Source organism: Centropristis striata, chromosome 7, assembly GCF_030273125.1.
Source record: "Centropristis striata isolate RG_2023a ecotype Rhode Island chromosome 7, C.striata_1.0, whole genome shotgun sequence".
Taxonomy (NCBI): domain Eukaryota; kingdom Metazoa; phylum Chordata; class Actinopteri; order Perciformes; family Serranidae; genus Centropristis; species Centropristis striata.
The window spans coordinates 31,388,643-31,411,527 of NC_081523.1; the positions used below are offsets into that span (position 1 = coordinate 31,388,643).

At 38.5% G+C, this 22,885-nt stretch overlaps 1 protein-coding gene across 2 annotated transcripts; it reads left to right on the plus strand.

Moving 5' to 3' along the window:
- The first annotated feature begins 1,806 nt into the window (after window positions 1-1,806).
- Window positions 1,807-22,299, plus strand: araf (A-Raf proto-oncogene, serine/threonine kinase). Of its 2 annotated transcripts, none has more exons than XM_059336476.1 (16): window positions 1,807-1,945; window positions 3,452-3,666; window positions 4,406-4,509; window positions 5,628-5,730; window positions 5,921-6,075; window positions 7,077-7,175; window positions 7,262-7,406; window positions 7,769-7,796; window positions 7,917-8,047; window positions 8,170-8,372; window positions 9,418-9,594; window positions 9,911-9,957; window positions 13,468-13,586; window positions 14,486-14,617; window positions 16,314-16,448; window positions 16,657-22,299. In XM_059336476.1, exons 2-16 carry the CDS (start codon window positions 3,556-3,558, stop codon window positions 16,795-16,797), a joined length of 1,830 nt encoding a protein of 609 aa, XP_059192459.1. In that variant the 5' UTR covers window positions 1,807-1,945; window positions 3,452-3,555; the 3' UTR covers window positions 16,798-22,299. The 2 variants fall into 2 exon arrangements, with proteins under 2 accessions (XP_059192459.1, XP_059192461.1); XM_059336478.1 differs by lacking the exon at window positions 1,807-1,945 and adding an exon at window positions 2,312-2,673.
- The last annotated feature ends 586 nt before the right edge of the window (window positions 22,300-22,885 follow it).

Sequence of the window (22,885 nt, forward strand, 5' to 3'; positions counted from 1 at the left end):
TGATTTATGCATTGGTTTATTTAATCTATTTATTTTCTTTTTTTGTAAATATGTATTATGTAAATATGTATGTTTAGGGGGAAAAAATGTTAATTGAGTAGTGGAGAAGGGGTAGGTTTAAATAAGCATATGCTTCATCCTCCTACTCCTTTTCGGACATGTTGCGTTCACATTATTGCTTTTGTTTTGACTATTGCTATCGTTGTTTTGATTATTCTCATTGGATTTGTTTGTTTTTCAGTTTACTTTGTTGTGTTACTCGCACGTTTGAAATAAAAAAGCTAAACTAAAAACTAAAACTAATTTTCTCAAGATAGGGCTAATTTTAACTACTTAATATACTGTTATGAGGTTTAATTAAAAAATATTGTCTAATCACTTTACATTTATAATGTTTTTTTTAATGGTAAATCTCGACCTGAAAAGTAATTAGAGCTGTCAGCTAAATGTAGTGGAGTAAAAAAGTGCAATATTTGCCTCAAAAACTTAGTGAAGTAAAAGTATAAAGTTACATAAAAAGGAAATACCCAAGTAAAGTACAAGTACCTCAATTAAGTACAGTACTTGAGTAAATGTACTTAGTTACATTTCACCACTGCTGAAAGTAACTAATAACAATGTTGGAAGGACTAATGTATGTCCTAAAGTAAAAGCACCAAGTCACAATGTAAAATCCTCCAACATTCCCAAACCCCGTCTTGTATTCAAATTTTCTGAAGTTCAGAATAAATCAGCAAAATGTATTAAGCTATGCTCATTTGTAACCATTTTAGTTTACTGTTCTGTCTCTGTGGTGTCTGGCTTGCTGCTATATTGATATCACTTTCCAACATTTCTTCAGAATAAATACCTGTGTGCTTGAACTAATATTCTAGTCAACATGTCAGATAACGTGATTGTTCACTAACTGGATATTTGATTATTTAGCACTGACATTAACATTACTACACTGTGTATTGTAATCATAACTAATATGATTAGCCGTTATGTTCTCATGCTTTTATATCTATATCGTCACACTGTTAAAATAATCGCCAGTCATAAGTCATTTTTTGTCAATTATTTTTCTTTTGCCTAAATCATCTCCTCATGACGCCGGCCACCTATGGTAAAATCGCCTACATCCTCAGTTGATCAGATCATGTGATTTTACCCCTTTAAGATCATCACTTCTTTAACAATTTGCCACATTCATAGGCATCAGAACCCAGCAAAGAAGGGAGATTGTTTAGTTATCAGTTTAGTTTATCAGTGTTTTATTGTTGACACTAATATTGTGGACACTTTATTTTGAAGGTATCTACATAAGAGTGACATGAGCGTGTCATAAACATGACATGGGATGTGCCATGAACATTATTGACACTTTGAAGTAACATTAATGCTCATGATACTTGTCATGTCATGTTTCTGACAGGCTTGTGTGACTCTTTGCAGTAGACACCTTCAAAAAAAAAGTGTTACCATATCTGGCTAAAGTCACAAAGGCATGTTCAAAAAATTGCCTAAGTCATTTAATTCGCTCAAGTTACATAATTAACACACAGTTTTATTACTATGCCAATTAGCCATCCTGTTACATCATTTTTGAGTGAAATGATCAATAAATGTCTTTTGGTGAAGTTTTTTGTGTTTCCTGCAAAACTCGAGTTAGGCGATTATTTTAACAGGGTTACGATTTTGTTACCTTCTAATCCACCATTGCGTTCTCATACTTTTTATGTCTATATTCTGAGTATTTCAGCAGTTATTATTGGTCTTTTTCAGGCAGAGCACAGTGGCGGTGACATGCTGCCCCCCTCTGGGCTTTAGGTTGATGTGCTATTCCTAACGCAGCTACAAGAACCAACCAATGAAGACGGAGCATTTCGGAGGTTTTCCGCTTTCCCCGAAGTTCTTGACAGATCCGACTTCAGATTGAAAGAATTCAAGATGGCTGCTACAGGTAAGCGTTTAACTTGTATCCAAACTGTATTCAACACATTGTCAGGAAGAGGATTTGCTGTTATACTGATAAATGTATAGTGACAACAGTATCGTGCTGTTTTTCATTTGAGTAAGTCACTGCTGTGTATTTTGGGGAGACACTAGAAGGAGCCAATAAACTGACGCGGTGGTAAACCCCCACCCCCCAAACTGGCTAACATTAGCTGGGTAGCAGCAACAGAAAGCCCTGCACAGTAAAGAAAGCTAAATTAGCCTCTGAACTTTAGCCAGATAATCTCCTCTCCTGCTCCACTCAGCACTAACGTTAGCCAGCTAGCTCGCACAGCTTCAAACCGCGCTGGAAGGAGTTTGCTAACGCTTTGATAATGTTGCACCGTTAGTATGAACATATATTATGTCACTCTTTATCCACTTCCTACTGACCTACCTTTAAAGTAGTTGGCTACTTGGCATAAATAGTATAAGTGACGCCCCGGGAGAAACATGGCCTCCCAAAACGCGAAATGTCATTTGCATCGCAGGCAAATCCCATGCTAAGCTAAATAGCTAGCGCTAGCTTGCATTAGCATGCGAGTAGTTAGCAAGTTTGTCAGCCCTTACTTTCAACATTCATATAAAGTTTCCACCGGCACATGCTTGTGTACATACTTTATGGCAATTTAATATTTACTCTGTTAGTTTTTTATCATTACTGTTCATCGTTGCCGTTCGTCTGTGCCGTAAACGGTGAGTAACATCGTAGCTGGGTACGTGCCAGTCTCTCTTGTGTCCCCAAACAGAATAAAAAATAAGACAAAAGATTGTTTGCCTCTTCGACAAACACTTGTATCTATGTGATAATGACTGAGAACATTTCACAACTCACTATCCGACATAATGAGTGTACCATTTACATTGTAAAGGCAATGTCTTAAAGTGTCAGCTCTACTTGCTAACCACTGGACTACTGATTCCTGCTTTATTAGCTGTCAGGATTTTAAGTAGTGTTTGGCGTCACCTTTTTGTCATACAAATCAGGCTAGTCAGTGTTGAGAGAGTAGAGGCACAGTAACGCCCCCGTACTCCACACTCCTTTTAATATAATTTAGCTTTAACCTTCTGGAGTCCACGAAAGCGCCGGAACACGACTTCTTCATGATTCTAGTTTTGCAGTGTGCATTCAGCATTTTAATGCAGTTTTTTGTGGGGTTTTGTAATTTCTTTGTGGTTTTATGTGTTTTTTGTGTGTGTGTGTGTGGGGGGGGGGGGGGTTATGGTTTTTGTGTGTGCTTTAATGTGGGGGGTTTTTGTATTTGTGTTTTTTGTAAAGTCAAGTGTTGATCTAGTAAGTCAAAATTAAAATAATATGTACATTGGTAATGTCTATAACTAACTAAATTGTATTTAGATGTACAAATCTAAATGATTTGTACAGCTTTTGTTTGGTACAGTTAGTGTATAGTTGAATTCATAGATTACCCACAAAGTATATTGTGTCCAGACTGATATGGCCATGTCCTTGCAGGTTCCAAGTAAAGGGCTAACTCTTCTGGATCCAACTGTACATGAAGCTTTCCCGAGGTTGTTGTGTCTAAGTGCTGCAAATCCCAGCTTCTACTGCCTCTCAACATGTCCTCCACCTCCTCCTCCTACTCCTCCTCGGGGGAAACTAGTCCGGAGGATGTACCCCGAGGTGGGGGCACCATCCGAGTCTACCTCCCCAACAAACAGAGGACAGTGGTGAGATGATTTGCCCTGTACTGCTATTTATCAGTGATGCAGCATACACCAACATTTTGGATGCTGCAAATATGAATACACTGTAACTGCATTAATTGTAACATTAGTGATAACAATAATCATGCATTTTAGTTAAAATTGTGTGGAGAACAATGTTCCTCATGTTATTAATATCTCTACTATAAAACGGAAAGATTTGTGTCCAAGCTCAGCAAGGCCTGCATACATGTCCACTTATCATGGCATTGAGTAAACTTGAGTCGATAGTTTTACAACCTTTGCTGTATTATTGGAGAGATCTCGTTGTTTTTTTGTCAGCAAAATTTGGCTGAACTCATCCTGCTTGACTTTTTATTTAAAATGAACAGACCCCTATTATATAACAACCCCTGTTCTGTATTGCTATGTTGGAAATGCACATATGTGGGATATCTTGTAAAGTCATGTCACCATGTGCAGCTGTGGTTATCTGGCATCCCACAATGTTGTCCAAAAGAGCTTTATGGTGGTCTGAATATGCGTGTTTCATTGATATTGAAGTTTAAAAAAGTGATTTGTACAATGGACTGAAGTGTTATTCTGCTCTGTCACACTGTGGGTAATGTGTATGCCAACATAACTCAATGTGTAGCTGTCATTTTGCTTATTAGTACTCCAGTATGCCTCCTTGTTACCCGTGTTTGGCTGGGTAAAGTCATTTAAAAGTCACATTTGTTCAAATACAGTTTCCTGTTCTCAGGTGAATGTTCGCCAAGGACAGACTGTGTACGAGAGTTTAGATAAAGCACTCAAAGTGAGAGGCCTGAGCCAAGACTGCTGTGCTGTATTTCGCCTTCTGGAAGGGTAAGATTGCATTAATGTCCGCTGAATGTCATCCTACTCCATACAGGGATAATGGGTTGCATTCCTCATAGCCAACATAAAGAAATGTGTGTGTGTGTGTATATATATATATATATTTGTTGTTCTGGAAACTGCTGAGAATCCCCCTTATTGTCAATATATGGTGGAAAGCCAAACATTTTCTGAATGCTCAAGGTCTGTAACTTGTGGCAATGATTATCCTAGAGGTCACAACAGGCCATTTAACGCAGTTTTTACATAATGGCTACTATGGACACTAACAACATCACATAACAATACAGTTGGGCTCATTGATTTCACAGTCTCAGCTTTCCAATCATACCCAATTTATGCAATTCCAAGACTGTTTATGGACATGTGCAGACATATTGAAATATAATAGATGAAAATAACACATTTGTACTACAATAACTGTGTGGTTTTTGCACCACACAGTATGAGACCAGCATAAAGTGGGCTTGCCTGTAAAGGGGAGACCCTTGGGTACCCGTAGATCCCGTTTTCATTTAGCTATCTTGAGATGTGAAAGGTCTAGGGACCAGTGTGAAAAGAGGCATCTCAGTTTTTTCCTTGCCAAAATGTTGCTTAATTTTGGAGCATTAGTTAGCCTTTTTATGAGGTGATTGATACCAATGGAGTCCTTAGGTTTTTTCAGTTTAATGTTACCAGTATCTTCACTGTACTGTTAAAACCAAGCCAGTGCAAGCCTAACCCTAATCCTAACCCTAACCCTAAAGGCAGAAAGTTGGCTGGGAGGTGCACTCAGATGAAGTTTTACCTAGAAACAAAGAGGTTTAGATCATCTGGACAAACTGTTACTTCATTCACAACTTGTCTGATCTGAGTCTGCTCATGTCTCTCAAAAATCATTGTATATCATGCTTTGTCATATATTTCTACATGGAAATCATAAATGTGTTGACCTCATTTTCTAAGAGCGTATTAGCTGATACAGACTGTAAAATACATCTAAAGTTATTCCACGTAGTTGTGAGAAACATTCAATTGGTTTAAATAGCCACTTCCCATTTGGGAAGCTATGGGTTTAAAAATTGATAATATATGCAAACGTTTTACCTTTGTTTTTGCCTCTCCAGTCGCAAGAGGCTGACAGATTGGGACACTGACATCACTCCGCTGGTTGGAGAGGAGCTTTTAGTCGAGGTCCTGGATGATATTCCCCTTACCATGCACAACTTTGTAAGTAGCTGGCGAACATATCTACATGTTAATGGCCTATCTGAAATACGTTATATTTGATAAAAATGCCAACCTATCATGAATAAGTGTCATTCCACCTGATATTTGGGTTTGTAATTATTTTTTATCTAATATTTTCTTGAACATTGCCGATGTAAAAGTAAATATTGTGCACTGTTTATCTGTGCAGGTACGGAAAACCTTCTTCAAGCTGGCTTACTGTGATTTTTGCCACAAGTTTCTTTTTAACGGCTTCAGATGTCAGACATGCGGCTACAAATTTCACCAGCACTGCAGTAGCAAGGTCCCGACTGTGTGTGTGGACATGGATACAGTGAGCAAACGGTGAGTTGGAGACGAGCTATTCACTATAATGCAGTGATGCTGTTCAGTTTATTAGCGGGGAGGATCTCAACGAAAGAGCCTTTTTCAGGAACTTCAAACCATATTTAGCTGTTTTCCCCTAGCTAGCTCATTTGAATGGTTTAGGTTTTACAGAACTGAGGTCAAGTGTCAACATTCAAATTAAAATATAGGACATGAGGAATAAAGACAAGACAGTCATTTGTAAAAGAAAAAAACTTTCCCCAGCATTTAGGTGCTGTAGGTACAAGAGGCATACAGCCATTAGCCAATGACAAGGATCTACAGATGAACATAGATGTGTAAATAATGTGCAGCCTTTATATCACTATAAATTATTGTGTCCTTTTTTTACCATCTTTGATATTATGAGATGTAATCAGTGTTTCTGTTTGCCAAGGTAAATGTAATCACCCTAAGATCTCAGTGCTTTTGATGCGTTGATCTTGCTCCCCCATGATAATGTACCCTGTTAAGAAGTGAACCACCATCATAGGACTGAAAACCCAGATTCAACCCTAAAGTTGTGTTGCAAACTGCAGTGTGTGCATGAGGTTATAGTTTCAGTTTGGGTTATTGGCTGGGTTTTATCTTTGAGTCAAGGGGCTTGCTTAAAAAGGATTAATTACAAGATCAAGATACAACTTTAATTATTTGATGGGAAATACAACAGTTGCAATACAAAGTGGGTGCTTTGCAAATCAAAAGAAGTCTAAATCACGACAAGATGAAAATTAGATGCAAATCGAAAATGTGAACAATTCCAAAATCAGGTTAAAAGGTCGTAGTGGTTAATAGTATTAAAAAAAGCAAAGCAAAAAAAAAAAAGTACAGTGGGATTGGACAAGGTGGGTTGCACATGAATATGTAATAACCAGAGCCTTCCAATTTGAAGTCCATAAATGAGTGTTGGTTTGTCTCACACCTTGTTTCATTATGTCTCTTTGGTCTTGTGCTGTCCCTTTTCCTATGTTTTTGTTCAGGTGTGATCCTAATCCCTGTACAGATGAGTACCCACGGATACTATTGCCAGAAAATTCCCCATCACAGAGTAACCTAGCCTTAACCCCAGAGCCTGCTGGGTAAGCTCCCATAATAAAACAAATAATTTTCACTATAGCATTAGTCTGTGAAACTGATATTCACTGATATTGTGACTATTTTACAGGATGGACCTCCTGTCCCCGACCTCAGCCTTTCGCTTCCCCATGCCGGGTGGAGATGGCCAATCTCTACAGAGGCATCGCTCCACCTCCACTCCCAATGTTCATATGGTCAGCACAGTGGGCCCTGCTGGTGCCAGCATTATAGAGGTCAGTGTTGGTTCCTTGAACCACATTAAGGCTGGTTACTATTTTGATGTGGATCCTGTTAAATATCAAACAACTCAACATGTAAACTGTGTGAACATTTTCCTGTAAAACCAAAATTGCACCTTGTGTGGAAGAGAACGAAAGCCCAGAAACGTAACTGGCTGTAGTACATCTTTGGCCAGTGTTTTACCACTGATTAGCTTTTTGGTACAATTGTCAGTGCAGCACTATGAGTCAAACCCCTAGCTCAAGTAATTGAACACTTTGGTCCTTTATAAAGTAGTCAAACCACTGACCTCAACACCTTGTTAATTACCGGTGTATTAAATGCTGATTGAATGATGTTTGGTCTCTTTTTTTAGGAAGCACTAAAATGTAACAACACAATGGGTATGTTCTTTATATTATTTCCATGACCATTTCAGAATTCAAATTCACGTAAAATTCTGCATGTGGTGTTTATGCTCTTTTATTGTAGTAGTCTCTTGACCCTCCTTCTCATTCCTGCAGGTCCTGAGCCCTCACCAAAGCCCTCCACCAGCCCACCCTCTTCTCTTGGCTCTCCGGGTAGAAGACCGCCCAAGTCTCCCTCAGAGCACAAGGAGCGCAAGCCCTCCTCATCTGATGACAAAAAGAAAGTGGTACGTCATCTTTAAACTCATTCACAGGTCATTGGTAGTCTTCAGACATGTGTATAGAGAGGTAGCAGTGACTGCTAAACCCTTGAAGATCTATTCACAAAAACATTCAACCTGTGTTTCAGCACCGAGGGGGCTACAGAGACTCAAGTTACTACTGGGAGGTCCACTCTCGAGAAGTCACCATTCAGAAGAGAATAGGTGCTGGCTCCTTTGGAACAGTCTTCAAGGGCAAGTGGCACGGAGACGTGGCAATCAAGATACTTAAAGTCACTGAGCCAACACCTGAACAGTTGCAGGCCTTCAAAAATGAAATGCAGGTCTTACGGTGAGAAGTGCTCTCAGTTATTAAATAACTTACAATCTTTGTCTTATAGAGAAGGCGCACAGACAACTTCAGCATTTTGTTTTGTAACCTGGAGAATGTATTCACAGTATTCATCAATCGGCTTTCAGTGATGGCACCTTATGTGATCAGTAAAATTCAGGTAGACTCGTTAGAAAACGTCTTATAAGGCTGGACCATGTAAGATCACTGTGCTAAACTGTGGTAGTCAGTGGCACCTGCAATGTGATTTTCTGGATATTAAATTTTCATCTGCAATTTGCTGCCGTATTTTGCACACACACCACCACCACCGCCACAGCAACCACTGTTGAGCTTGATGGAGCTCTCAGGATGGCTGTTGATAAATTTACAGATTCCTCCAGGAACCTTATAAAGTCAAGTGATACACCGGATTTCAAACAAACATTTCAAGTATGACAGCCTCACCTGAATGTGTCAATTAGTGCCAAGTAATAGGCTTTGGAGCGTTTATCATTTCTCACATGCAACTTCACTCACTAAAACTATATGCCGAAAAGAATTCTCAAATAAAGTAGATGGTCAAAATGCTTAAGCCCCACTACAGTGAACCCAGCTGAGTGAGTGAGCTGCTGTTCATTGAGTTTGGTCGGCGATGGCGTTTCCCCCTCTAACCACCCTAACTAGCTCTGTAGCAGGCACCGTTTTAAAGCTAGATCAAACATTGAAATCACAAAATTTGATCCATCAGTAATCATTTTAAAGTCGCATCATATCCCTCTGAATTATAATCAAATCATGAGGTGCTCAGCGATTCAAAGCCCTAGCTGACACAGATACTGACACACTAATTAGCTGCCAATCTACCTAGCGAAGTCACATCCCCAAACCTAGAGGTCGCAACTGGTCATTTTATACAGCTCATTACAGCCAACAACAGTCACAACTACAGCCAACTGCTAATAATAAAGATTCAATAACCTTAATAAAACCTTAAGTACCTTAATCTTAAAATGATTGTGGATGATAATTTCTAACACTTACTGTATGTTTCTGTTGTTTGCAGGAAGACTCGCCACGTCAACATCCTGCTGTTCATGGGCTATATGACTAAGCCTAACTTTGCTATCATCACACAGTGGTGTGAAGGCAGCAGCCTGTACCGCCATCTGCATGTCTCAGAAACCAAGTTTGACACTATGCGTCGCATTGATGTGGCCAGGCAAACAGCACAGGGCATGGAGTAAGACCTGCTGCTAGATAACATTTCTTCATTACCACTTACTCATTGCTGACACCATTTTTGAGATACTAGACATGAGGTGTCAATCTGTTCCAGTTGTTTTTTAACTAGTTTCAACTTCAGTCTTAAAGTGAAAATTGGAATTTATGATGGACATGGACAGACTCTTAAAGTAATGGTATAAGAAAAGACTAAATACTGTAGCAGAGCCTCTGAGAAAGCTGTTGGCTTAAAGTGGTGGCTTTCTTGTATTGTGTAGGATGCAATATGTGATGAAATCATTGATTGACAGATTTTTTTCTCTCCCTCCTTTTAGCTATCTTCATGCGAAGAACATAATTCATCGAGATCTGAAATCAAACAGTATCCTTTTATTGTCCAGTCTTTCTGACAATGTATACTGTTAGGTTTTTGTGCGTAGATCTCTGTAGACTGATCTGATAACCGCAGTGATACATTTGAACAATATGTTCAGTGGTTATGTCCACAAGCCTGAGTCATCTCCTTTTATACCTATATACATATATATATATATATATATATATATATATATATATATATATATATATATATGTATGTATGTATGTATGTATGTATGTATGTATGTATGTATATATATATGTATATATATATATATGTATGTATGTATATATATATGTATATATATATATATATGTATGTATGTATATTAGGGTGCATCAAAAAACACAATTCTTGAATTTTGATATGGCTGGGTGCTAAAAGTGTTCCAATATATGTAGAAACAACACATGCAAAATATTTTCCCAGTACATGATGATTTAGGGGTGCCACCGCACATCTGTTTTTGTTGGATAAAGTGGTTAACAGTGCTCAATGGTCGCCATGGAGATCTGAGGTAAACAATACTAGAGCTCAAGAAAACTGAGATAATCTTTCTGTTTGAGGTGATCTTTCTGTGTTGGGTATGTATTATTACATATTACCATCATATCTGTAGTTGTGTCTTTGTATACTTATTTATCATAAGTCATTTAAGTCATATTTATAGGTATTTAGACTATATACAGTTAAAATTTGAGTATCTACTATCACATGACCATAGGCCACTACTACTATTGCCATCACTATAGACCAGTACTCCTATCACATCACCACAGACCAGTACTCCTATCACATCACCACAGACCAGTACTCCTATCACATCACCACAGACCAGTACTCCTGTCACATCACCACAGACCAGTACTCCTATCACATCACCACAGACCAGTACTCCTATCACATCACCACAGACCAGTACTCCTATCACATGATCACAGACCAGTACTCCTATCACATCACCACAGACCAGTACTCCTATCACATGATCACAGACCAGTACTCCTATCACATCACCACAGACCAGTACTCCTATCACATCACCACAGACCAGTACTCCTATCACATGATCACAGACCAGTACTCCTATCACATCATCACAGACCAGTACTCCTATCACATGATCACAGACCAGTACTCCTATCACATCACCACAGACCAGTACTCCTATCACATGATCACAGACCAGTACTCCTATCACATCACCACAGACCAGTACTCCTATCACATCACCACAGACCAGTACTCCTATCACATGATCACAGACCAGTACTCCTATCACATCACCACAGACCAGTACTCCTATCACATCACCACAGACCAGTACTCCTATCACATCACCACAGACCAGTACTCCTATCACATGATCACAGACCAGTACTCCTATCACATCACCACAGACCAGTACTCCTATCACATCACCACAGACCAGTACTCCTATCACATTAACACAGACCAGTACTCCTATCACATCACCGCAGACCAGTACTCCTATCACATGATCACAGACCAGTACTCCTATCACATCACCACAGACCAGTACTCCTATCACATCACCACAGACCAGTACTCCTATCACATGATCACAGACCAGTACTCCTATCACATCACCACAGACCAGTACTCCTATCACATCACCACAGACCAGTACTCCTATCACATTAACACAGACCAGTACTCCTATCACATGATCACAGACCAGTACTCCTATCACATCACCACAGACCAGTTCTCCTATCACATCACCACAGACCAGTACTCCTATCACATCACCACAGACCAGAACTCCTATCACATCACCACAGACCAGTACTCCTATCACATCACCACAGACCAGTTCTCCTATCACATCATAGACCAGGGGCGGCTGTGGCTCAGTTGGGAGAGCAATCGCCCACTGATTGGAATGTTGGTGGTACGATCTCCAACCATGGCAGCCACATGTCAAAGTATCCTTGGGCAATACTGAACCCCAAAAGGCCCACGATGCTGTTTTCATCAGTGAATGAACTCCCAATGGTGGCAGGTGGCACTAGTGTGAATGGGTGAATGAATGAATGCGCCATCTGTAGTGCAAAGCGCTTTGGATAAAATCTCTATATAAGTGCAGTCCATCCATTTACCATTTAGACCACTACTACTATCACCATCCTTGTACACTACTACTATCCACTACTACTATATAGTGCAGCAGGCAGTTGAGCATGACCTACCAACAGCCAAACATTGCTGCTGCAAATGCAAGCTAATCCCTGAATAGGACGGTTACTCTTGGGTGGCGGGTGGGGACTGGGGGGAGATGCACTGGCTAGGTTCAGAGTTAGGGTTCCATTTCCTCTCTCTTTCTCCCTGGTGATGTTGTTCAGTGGCACAAGTTTAGTTAGTGTCAGCTCTCACCATTAGGCCCTGTTAGTTGCCAATGAGTTAGCCACTAGAGAGGGTGTCTCAGTAACGCACCTTGTGTTAAGCAATAAAGTCAATTAAACTTTATATGTGTGTCCAACATCCATCACTGCTGCACAAAATTCAGGGTAAGGCCATGTGAATGTCCCATTGACTTCCATTCATTTCGTCTATTGGACAAATGAATGGAGAATCTTGAAAGTTGAATTCTGGGAAATGCCCTAGTTGCCCAAAGGGCAAACAAACAACTTTTGCTTTGATAACCCTATAGAACATGTTAGTGTATAAAAGTTCACTGTACTCAACATTTCCAGGTCAACCTTTTGGCAATTAGACCAAAAACTGCACATTTTTCGAAATTTCACCAAAGTTCATGTGTTAGGTGGCACCCCTAAATCTCAATGGAATTCCTCAAAACTTTGCAAAAGTCATTTTTATGTTAAGTGGAACAAAATGCAATCCCAGCCAAATTGATATTTTGAAATTAAAAATTCCCATTCAAATTTGATGCACCCTAATGTATATATATATGTATATATATATGTATGTATGTATGTATGTATGTATATATGTATGTATATATATGTATGTGTATATATATATGTATATATATATGTATGTGTATATATATATGTATGTGTATATATGTATGTATGTATGTATATGTATGTATGTATATATGTATGTATATGTATATATGTGTATATATGTATATGTATATATGTATGTGTGTGTATATATATGTATATATGTATATATGTATGTGTGTGTATATATATGTATATATGTATATATATGTGTATATGTATGTATATATGTATATATATGTGTATATGTATGTATATATGTATGTATATATATATATGTATGTATATATGTATGTATATGTATATATGTATGTATATGTATATATGTATGTATATGTGTATGTATATATATGTGTATGTATATATATATGTGTATGTGTATATATATATGTGTGTGTGTGTATATATATATATATATATATGCATATAAATAATGTCTTGCTAGTTAAAGGTTTGTGTTTTGACTAATACCTTGAATATGTACACCAGATGTTTGTAATATTTACTGAGCTGTGCTTGCCAGATATTTTTCTCCATGAGGGCTGGACTGTTAAGATTGGAGACTTTGGCTTGGCCACAGTCAAGTCTCGATGGAGCGGCTCTCAACAGGTAGAACAGCCCAGTGGATCCATTCTGTGGATGGTGAGATGCTCTTTTTACTGTTTATGGTTTCTTTGATTTGATAAAGAGATATCCACTAAATTTACTGTGAATATTACAAAATACATTTTTACAAATACCTTCGTCATTGGACATCAAAACATTTAGAGTCTAGAGGGGTAAATTTAACTTAAATATCAGTATGATGTGACTCCCTGCATATTCTCCACATTTTTGTCTGTTTTTGTTTTTTTATACACAAGTACAGTAGTTGGCTTCCTTCATCAGCCACTCATAATTAGCCATCAATTGAACATAAATATTTAATATCAATTATTTGGCTTGAGCAACTTTAGTGTTGATTAGGCTGCTTCTTGTATTATTCTACGAATGTGTTATATTTTTGTTTGACTTTTGGTCCGCACATGGAAGAGAAAAAGGTCAAAACATAAATATATATATACACATCCTGCATCTAATGAATAGTTATGTTATATGGTAAAAGACTGTTAAGTTTCCCAAATAGTGGAACAAAAGCCTCGTTAGAGTTTGAGAAAGTTGCCAATCCTACAAATTGTTTTGAAGCAAAAAAGGTTTACAACAATTGGAGGTGTATGCATCTGCCCAAACAATATTACCATAACGCAAATACAGGTAAAATAATCATGGAAAAATAAAAAGGTGTTTACTAGAAACTTTATTCTTTATGATGCTCCTCAGTGACTTTAATTTCTCATCCACTAAAATCACAGAAGACAAGAAATAATTGAGAGACACTCTATTATATGTATCTTACATACCTCCTTTCCCTTCCACAAATATTTAATATTTAATGAGAGCTAATGAATGAAACTCTCTTGTTGAATTATTTTTCTGTGCTCTTAGGAAACCTTTCACACCCAAAATAAGTGCCTGCTTTCTCTTTTTTTTTCTTTCTTGAGGCTCCCGAGGTGATCCGAATGCAGGACAGCAATCCATATACATTCCAGTCTGATGTATATGGCTACGGAGTAGTGCTGTTTGAGCTGATGTCAGGGGCCCTGCCTTACTCCAATATCAACAACAGAGATCAGGTTACATGACAACTCTCCTCTTGGTGTTTACACAACCCTGACACGGTCTAAAGCAGAGTATCTGATAATCTGCTTCATCTTGTCAAAATGTTTTGCCAGACATGATGAAATGTCTGCACTTTGGCCTTCTCTGGTGTTTATAACACACTTTGCTTCATTCATCCAGAGTCTAAGCACAGCATTATCTAATACCCAAATATATACACTACTGAGTAACGGTCAGTGGATTATTTGGGCAAGGTTCTTATTTTATTCTGCATCAGACACTAAATATCTAAAGACCCAAGATTCTGTTGACTTAGTTTGCAGTAACATTTGCGACAAGGCTGATATTTTTATTACTCAACAGAAAGTGTTAATATGAATGATTAAAGAGGGAAAGATGGACGCACAGGTGGCACAGAAGAAAAAAAACGCAGAGACCTGGGTTTACTTGCTGATAGAACTACTGTCAATCAAAAATCAAATAATGAAAAATTGACTGGTTATTTTGTTATTTGTTTTCTATTATAAAACAAAAAAAAATTTCAATCTTAGGCTCAGATCAAAAATACGAAATGGAAAAACCGGCTTCAGGACTGAATTTGATTTTAATATTTAATTGGTCGGGTTTACGTGACCCAGAAGTTTGACTGTGGTCCAGTGAGTCGTCATTTGCTTCTCCGTAGTCAAACCAGCCGTTACTATATAATGTAGTGCGTCCGTATTGTGATACTTATGGTAAATTCATTGAAACTGCTCCAAGCGAGCTGACATGAAGGATAAACGCTTTACTGTCATTCTTTCTCACTTTTTTCAGTATAAAACTCTTACCAGCAGAGAGGAGATGAAGTATTAACTTTACATGAACACACCACTGGTCCCTACAGGTATTGCTGTATGGGACCAGTGCTCAGTGCAATTGCCCCGTGGCCCTAATAACAAAATAACCAGTCAATTTTTTATTATTTGATTTTGATTGCCAATTGAAAATGGAAAGAACGAATGATACGCGGATTCACCACATCCCCAGCATTTCAGATTCTGAGATATGTTTCTGAACGATAGCAAATTGTAGCAGTTGCACAGGAAGAAAGGCCGGGGAAAGACCACAGTGATCATTACTATTAAACATGAATGTGTGGATCATATTCTTTGATAGTTATGTTAAAAAGGCGAATTGTAAAAAATAATGCAAATAACACAACACAGAGCCCCAGATATTGTCTTTTAAATTGCTTGATTTGTTTGATCAGTTCACCCAAAGATATTCAGTTTGCAATTATGTAAAATGGAGAAAAGTAGCAAATCATCATAATAAGAGTGCCATTTCTGTTTGAAAATGGCTTAAATGATTAATCAACTAATTGTTTTAGCTTTAATTGCATTTTTAACATATTATTAATATCTATATTAAATCTCATGATGCGATTTCATCTGTTAAAACCAGTGAGAAGAGTTGGAGGCCAGAAAGTGACTTTTGGTTTTAGAGTGACATACATCACCATGTGGTGACTTTCTCACATTCACCCACTATATTTAATGAAGACTTATTTAATGAAAACCTAATGGCAAACAGCATAACCACTTATCCTCTTGTTTTTTTGTTTATTTTGTTTGTGTTTTTACAAACCGCTTAAGTTAAATCTCACAGTGCTATTCATGTGGTAAAACAGTGCCAGTGTCACTAACTGTTTCTTCTTTGTGTTTTTCTTAGATAATCTTTATGGTTGGACGTGGTTACTTGTCTCCAGACCTCAGTAAGCTGTATAGTACCTCACCCAAGTCAATGAAGAGGCTTATCGTTGACTGTCTGAAGTTCAAACGTGACGAGAGGCCCCTGTTTCCACAGGTGAGTAGAGAGAGGTGTGCTACACCACTGGGGGTCAGAAATCTAACAAAGTTGCTTTAATCACACTTATTGGTGTAGTCTGCACTAGTGTTGGAACTGCTGGACCTCAATATTATGAAATCCATACAAATGTACTTCCAAAAAAAAGTCATTGTTGTCCATCAAGTTTTCATGAGAATAGCATTAACATTAGGTTTTCCTTCAACAGATCCTGGTAGCCATTGAGCAGGTTCAAGACCTGCTGCCAAAAATTGAGCGGAGTCGCTCCGAGCCGTCGCTCCATCGGGCCGTCCATGCTGAGGACCTGAACCCCCTTCTGTTCCACACCACCAGGTTGATGCCCCTTTAAGCTCCAGACAGCACGGGGCAGAGAGGTTTTTACCCTGTCCAAAACCACAGCATTCCCACACCTCAGAGAGACCGCGACCCCTACTCTTCCCTGCCCCTGCAGAGCCCTGCAGCTGCAGCAAAACACATTGTTTAGTCTTTATACAAGTGACAGAGATCTGCTAAAATAGTGAAATAATTGTCTACTGTATCTAGAAAAAAGTTAAAATTCCTCTGCTTATTCCACTTGGGAAATGTCATCACACATTGACACTGCATTACATATTCTCACCTACTAGGAGGTATTGTTTAAAAAACATTCTTCTGTTGGCCATTTTCAGTAGGAAAATGGTGTTAATCTGGCCGCTGAGGAGCACTATGAACACAGCCCAAAGATTGGAATCGGTTAAACAGCCATAATGCTGGAGCTGCTGGCTCTGGTCACCTGATCAGCTTACATATTTCAAATGCTCAGTTGTCATGCGTCCCCTTTCAGTCTAATGCAATGAGAGATCTGAGGTACGAAGCTAGTGATTTAAAAGCAACCGGTGTCTGTTTCAGAGTGACTTGTAAAAGACGGGACATTTTTTCTCGTTGGAAACCTCCACTGTTTACTGCTTTTCAGATATTTCCCTGCTAGAATCTGTTATGTTGTATTGACCACAAATCAACATGAGGAGGAAGAGAAAGCTCAAACTATTGGAAACCTCAGACACTAAACAGCAAAATGTTAAGTGAAAAATAAAATAACTGTTATTCTTTAAGTGTCTCTGCACATTCTGTATTGCAGTGAAAAACAAAAGTTCGACTTGAGTTCCCCCTGATGTTGCAATGGACTCAAAACACGGTTAATCTCAACATGAACACTTAAAATATGTAAGTTGAACAGTTAACCCGGCATGACCTGGCAGAAGTGGCTGTAGTTCAAAATCAAATGTTTTTTTCTATTTTGTCTGAGGGGGAGAGGTATGCATTTATTCCTCTGTTGAGTCTTAAAACCTTTATTGACAGAGAACAATGCAAAAACAGACCAAGTTCATCTGGTTTCACAATTCTCTGTGGCTTAAGAGAGAATTTAGACCGGTGTTTTGCGGCCTACACAAAAGTGTTTGATAATTTATTTTGTTGTTATGATATTTGCAAGATTACAAAATAATGTTTTAAAATTGCCCCAAGCATTTTTTTCCAGTTTAGGGAACTCCCCCTCAACATTAGTTCATCATTACAGGGCCCTGCCACCTGCAGAATATTTTCAATTCTAATGCAGATTAAAAAAAACTGTATTAAAATGGTTCAGATTAAGGGCTCTCAATAGACGGATTGCGTAGTACTGATCAATTCTTCAGCAATATTTTAACTGTAACATTTATATATTGAGTAAAATCTGCTCACTGTATTGGAGTGCCGTTCATACACAGTCACATAAATGCATTTGCATGTTTGCAGAGAACACCATCAAATTCAAGGAACTTTCATGGAGGCTTCTTTTTCCACCAAGTCCTTTCTTGAGTTTTACCAGAATGTTATGCGCTTCAGATTGCAGGAATACAAATGAGATGGCTTTTAATTATGTTGTTTGTTTATTAAATGAATGTAATTTGAGGAATTGACAGATTATAGTTGCAGTCTTAATGTAAACGGATAGTTGTATTGCTGCTACATATAGTGTGTTTGCTGTCAGTTTATTTTTGAGCCTGAGAGGAGACAAACTGGGACTGGAGTGCTCCCCCATGACACAGCTTCACAAGTCTTTTGCAGACTAGTCTTAAAAGTTTATTCTTAATTTTGTTAAACGCTGCACCAAGATTAGCAAGAGGTTTATATTTTACAGTTGTATGTCAACACGCGCTCAAACTAGTACTGTAGCTGTTGGGGATGCATAAACACTGTGAGCTAGTTGGTTAAATGAGTCACTCCAATTTGGATGCCCAGTGGAAGGTGAGAGAAGATGAAGGTGCAAATACTGAAGGACTCTATTCTACGAATGACTGACAGGCCAGCCAAATGGCCACAACCAAAGGCAGGATTAAAAACCTGTTAAAGCCACCAGTTTTTTTCCAACAACTCTAACTCTTGTGTATTGTAGTCTCAATGTTAAGAGTCATACAAATAGGGGTGATGGAGCACCTTTTTTGGGCAGTTCCCTTGAAGCTTTTCATTATGTTGCCCTCTATCACACACAGAGTAATAGTAATGGTGTGAAGAGAGTAAAACAAAGCTTCAAGTTTAAATCCTGCTTATTTTCACAGCAAGGCCTTACAGTTTGAATGGACAAAGCATACATGTGCGTCTCCCTTTTTTTTTTTAGTCCATCCATTGTTCATGTAGGAAGCTGCAAGTTGAGTAGCATTAATCGGTGTTCAGAGTCAACTCAAACAGTTATGAGCATTTTCTAATTATTGGAGCCCAGATTTTCATGCTGGTTTTTTTTTTTCCTATAATGCAGGCAGAACTGTTCCAACACCTCAATAAGAATTGTAAACGAGTGCCCCCACAGCTGTCTGATCCCCTCGGACCCTCTGGTGTCGTGCTTGTTTTTTAATGCTCATATATTTTAAGTAATTAATGTGTTAAGGCTATCTACAAACTTGCATCACTGTCATGAGACAACTCAGAGTTTCCTTGCCTTCAAAATAAATTGTAGAGTACAGGCATGTTATCAGCACGAGTCACAGCTGTGCTGTTTTCCAGATGTGTTTTTCCCGTCCTGCGTATAGCTTCATACCACACTTGGAGCATTTCAGACTCGCACCAAATTGCGATGCGGCAATCCGTTCTAAACTGAAAGTGACTGCTCAATGCAGCAGCACAGAGTCACAGCACAAAGTAACACACATCAACCTTCACTTAGTTGACCTGACAAAGACGACAGTAGTATCTGGTGGAAATATTTCCCGTTTTAATACCCAACCCACAAATATCTTTTCTTTTATGTCTAGTGTAATCTGTACACCAGTTTTGTCACAGGTTTATTAACCGGTGGAAAATTATCCTCACTGTGGCATCTAGTCAAAGAGACTGAATGGACAGAGAAAATTCCTCATGCGAACAGTGTTTCTTGTCCATCCTTGCTCTCACCTCTGGAGAAGAATGAAAGAAGCACACAGTGACTCATTGATTGCTTGCTCACAGTGTGATCTCTGTAACTAGTTGCGGTTGTATCATGACTAACCTGTTAAACAGACTCTGTGAGGAAGACCGTTCCATTCATTGCTAAAGAATTGTTTTGTTCAGTATTGTGTTTGAGGCAACATTCAGCTGCATTACAGTAAACATCCACCATCCACTGGAAACCAAATGCATCATGGAGCAGCTAACTTTTGATGAAAAATGCAGAAAACCTGCCACCTTTTATAACAGGTAGATGAGATTAAACTAAAGGTTTCAGCTGCATAAATCCTTCCTAAGTAGTGATAATGCATCTGTAATGGTGTCTGATACTTCCTGGCGTGGTTGTTGTACTTTAGAGGTTGGTGTCCCTGCTCTAGTCTGAGCATAGGCTGACAGTGAGACAGTAACATCACTGCGCTCAAATTGTTGGATGACTACCTGTGCCTCGTAGACACGGATGTAATAAAACCTTAATAAAACACTGCTCCTGTTACTAAATTTATCATGGGATTTAATTGGTCACAGCAGGTAATGATTTGTTTCTTTGGGACAGCCTTAGCCCTTTTGTGAATTATAAACCTAATCCCATGCAAAAGCACTGTACACCAATGTGGAAACATCAAGTGTACATGGCAGAGGGACACTGTGCTGGAGAACCATGCCAAGAGCTGCTTTTCCTATGTTACACTAGTGGAAAGAACTATATTTCCTAAAAGCTTTCGAGGCCTCTACTAGCTTTTGTTCACTGAAGAAAGTGACATGCCTGAAATCCAATTAGAAATATATAAATTATAACTTGTTTTAAATAATGTACAGAAAGTTTTGCTCCTCCTCAAACCGAACAGTTGACAGTGTACTGTGCATCAGTCCCATCAGCAGGACAGTGCTTTCAGGTTAACTATAGGTACCTTCCAGAGTTTGGTATCTGACAGTCAGTACATTCGCTCTTCTGTGCTGTTGACCAGCATCAAATTCTGCTTGGTCAAGAACACCTTAACGGTACTCAGTATGGTTCAGTTTCCTTCAAATCCTTGGTCGTAAAGCAGCGTCTCTGTGAATGAAGAGCACCCTCCGTTTCAGATTGTCTCAACTTTTTCAGGATTTTTAACCAGAGCCTATCATAGAACCACATACACTTTATTCTTGATTTCTAACATTTCCTCGGCACTCTTGTGTGTGACTGTTCTTTTTACCGGCATTTAAAGTAATGACAGGTAACAGTCAATTCCAGTCCAGACACCATGTCAGTCAAACTGCTGCGAGCTGTGTTGAGGCAATCCAAGCCCAGACTGAATTTTGTCAGCACCTTTTTAAGTTTTCTTCACAACTGTTGGTCGCCTGTTCTTTTCCTTGCAGCAGTGATTGTACTGATCAATTCCAAAAACGGTACAGCTCACTGCTCTCTGGCATAATTGGTTATCTCTAAAGTGTTAGCTTTATAATACTACTGAGTCATATAGTTTTAGTGTCACACTCGAGGGTAAATGGAGTAGCACCTGTGAAGGTGATGCTTCGGGTGGTTTCTGATGTGAACTGGCCGTGTTTCTCTGTATATTAAGTCGGTCCTAGAACTGACAGCCATCAGACGTTTAAACATTGATATAATATTGTGAAAATAGGGGCTGGGTACCCTTACTGTTCTTACTCATTCCAGTTCTATCGGTGGATTATGGTTTGGGGGGGGGTATGTGAAGCAGAGTTGGGAAAGGCTTTCTTTCTGTCTTCCTCTTATTTATTGATGTTTTACAGATATTCTCCTCTGCAATTGCAGCCTCTTTGAGTTGGATTAAAGGTTTATGGAGAGACATGACTCTTTGCAACATTCAGGTCTTTGCTGAGCGCTTTCTCTTACAAGAATGTTCTTTTAGGCACGGTACTGTCTTCTCCTCCAAATGACTTATTTTGATACTGTCTCCTGCAGGGGCTTTTGTAGTGGCTTGTCTTTTTAAACACTTTGAGCACAAACTAGGTATTAAACTTTTTAGCAATATTTTGTTCATAGGTTTTCACTACGACAGCATTTGTTTAATGGCAACACTTCAAAATAATGTTAAAGTAACTTGTTATATGCTGGGCCTGAGCCTGTTCTCTGATCTCAAAGTGTAGCTTCTAAGTATTTGAATGGTCTTATGGCTGCTGAATTTTAAAAAATCCACCTTTTCTGAATTAGAAGCTTTTTATAATCTGTAAAGCAAAAGTAAGGACAGAATGTCTTTTAATATTTACAAAATGCAATGTTGGACCAGGTTTCCAGTAAATCAATGTCATGAGTGCATCGACTCACAGAGGGACTCGCTGTAATAGAGGACTTATTGTTTCCCTTTAAGGAAAGGATATTGTATCATTTCTGCTCAGTTTTGTGTTAGTTTGGTGTCTCCCAAAGAGGACTGCCTTCATCTGCTATCTAAAGGAGGGGGAACAATTGTCACCGTTACTTGAAATCTGATAAATGGACCTGAACGGTTTAATGACACATACAAGATACTGTGCTGCTTCTGGAGACTTGCAGGGGCACTGGAGGGGAAACCAGACTTAAAACAGCTGTTTGTTTCAGAGAAGAGGATGAGAGAGCTGTATCAGAGTAGGTTTTTTTGTCTTTTCATATCTCTAGGTGAACTGCAATACTTGTGTTAATAGTTTCTGAGGTGTCAGGGGTGTTAAGTTTGAAATAAATGGTATATTCTTCTGTGTACAGTTACATTTTTTAATTACAAAAATTGTTCTTATCTCTATTTTTTGTGATGGTTTCAAAAAGAACAAAACTATTTTAAAGTGTAAAGGAAATCTTAGTATTTTTTTAGTTTGTTTTTTTTGTTTTGTTTTTTTTTGTCTTAAAATATTGATGCAGGATTTATTCTTTAAATAAATACATTCACCTATATTCTCTGCTTGTTTTCAACTTTTATTTTTGTACAATCTTTGCCTCATTTCAAGTGCATTTTTTGTTGTTGGTCAGGAAATCATAATATATTGTGGTAGTTTCTAAACTAAATTTCTAA

Excerpts from the sequence above, each read along its gene's own strand:
- araf (XM_059336476.1), top strand. The coding sequence starts at position 3,556 with ATGTCCTCCACCTCCTCCTCCTACTCCTCCTCGGGGGAAACTAGTCCG. Across the intron at positions 3,667-4,405 it reads CCAACAAACAGAGGACAGTG|GTGAATGTTCGCCAAGGACA; the intron begins GTGAGATGATTT and ends TCCTGTTCTCAG. Across the intron at positions 9,958-13,467 it reads TCGAGATCTGAAATCAAACA|ATATTTTTCTCCATGAGGGC; the intron begins GTATCCTTTTAT and ends TGTGCTTGCCAG.